This window comes from Myotis davidii, unplaced genomic scaffold (genome assembly GCF_000327345.1).
Source record: "Myotis davidii unplaced genomic scaffold, ASM32734v1 scaffold1525, whole genome shotgun sequence".
In the NCBI taxonomy this organism is placed as follows: domain Eukaryota; kingdom Metazoa; phylum Chordata; class Mammalia; order Chiroptera; family Vespertilionidae; genus Myotis; species Myotis davidii.
This window is the reverse complement of record NW_006296279.1, coordinates 1,438,223-1,438,677: the sequence shown is the minus strand read 5'-3', so window position 1 is coordinate 1,438,677 and position 455 is coordinate 1,438,223. Positions and strand designations below refer to the sequence as shown.

Sequence of the window (455 nt, the reverse complement as noted above, 5' to 3'; positions counted from 1 at the left end):
ATCTGATCTGGGGCCCCCTGTTCCACTTTCCACTAATATTCTCCGTCCCTCTCTCTTCAACAAAGAGAGGAAGTGAGAGAGAAAGAGAGCACGTGCTCCTAACGCCAGGGTTGTGCCGGGTTCTGGGTAAGCGGAGGCTTCGCTGAAGCTTGGGTGCTGAGGAGTGCCCTCCGCGCAGAACTACATTTCCCAGCAACCCTTTCGCGGCCCCCAGCTGCGGCGGGAGCAAGACGCATGCGCCGAGTGCCTCCCCGCCAGGTCTCGGCACCGCCCCTCAGAACGCGTAGCACCTCGCGGAGCCGGCAGGTCCCGGCGGTGCGGCTGCGGTCCTCGCTCCCGGGCGTAGCGGGCTCTGGTGTGCTTAGGTGCCGTCAGTGCCATGATCCGGCAAGAGCTCTCCACATCCTACCAGGAGGTACAAATCTTGGGTTGGACGCGGGGCGGAAACAAAGTTT

The 455-nt window shown here is 62.4% G+C and overlaps 1 protein-coding gene across 2 annotated transcripts in view; it reads left to right on the top strand.

The window, feature by feature from the left end:
• Positions 1-268: 268 nt before the first annotated feature.
• Positions 269-455, top strand: part of TMEM206 (transmembrane protein 206) — a 33,290-nt gene continuing 33,103 nt past the window's right edge. For both annotated transcript variants that reach the window (XM_006771276.2, XM_015568832.1), the window contains exon 1: positions 269-415. In XM_006771276.2, the coding sequence (XP_006771339.1) occupies positions 380-415 (36 nt within the window). In that variant the 5' untranslated portion in view covers positions 269-379. The remainder of the gene's footprint in view (positions 416-455) is intronic.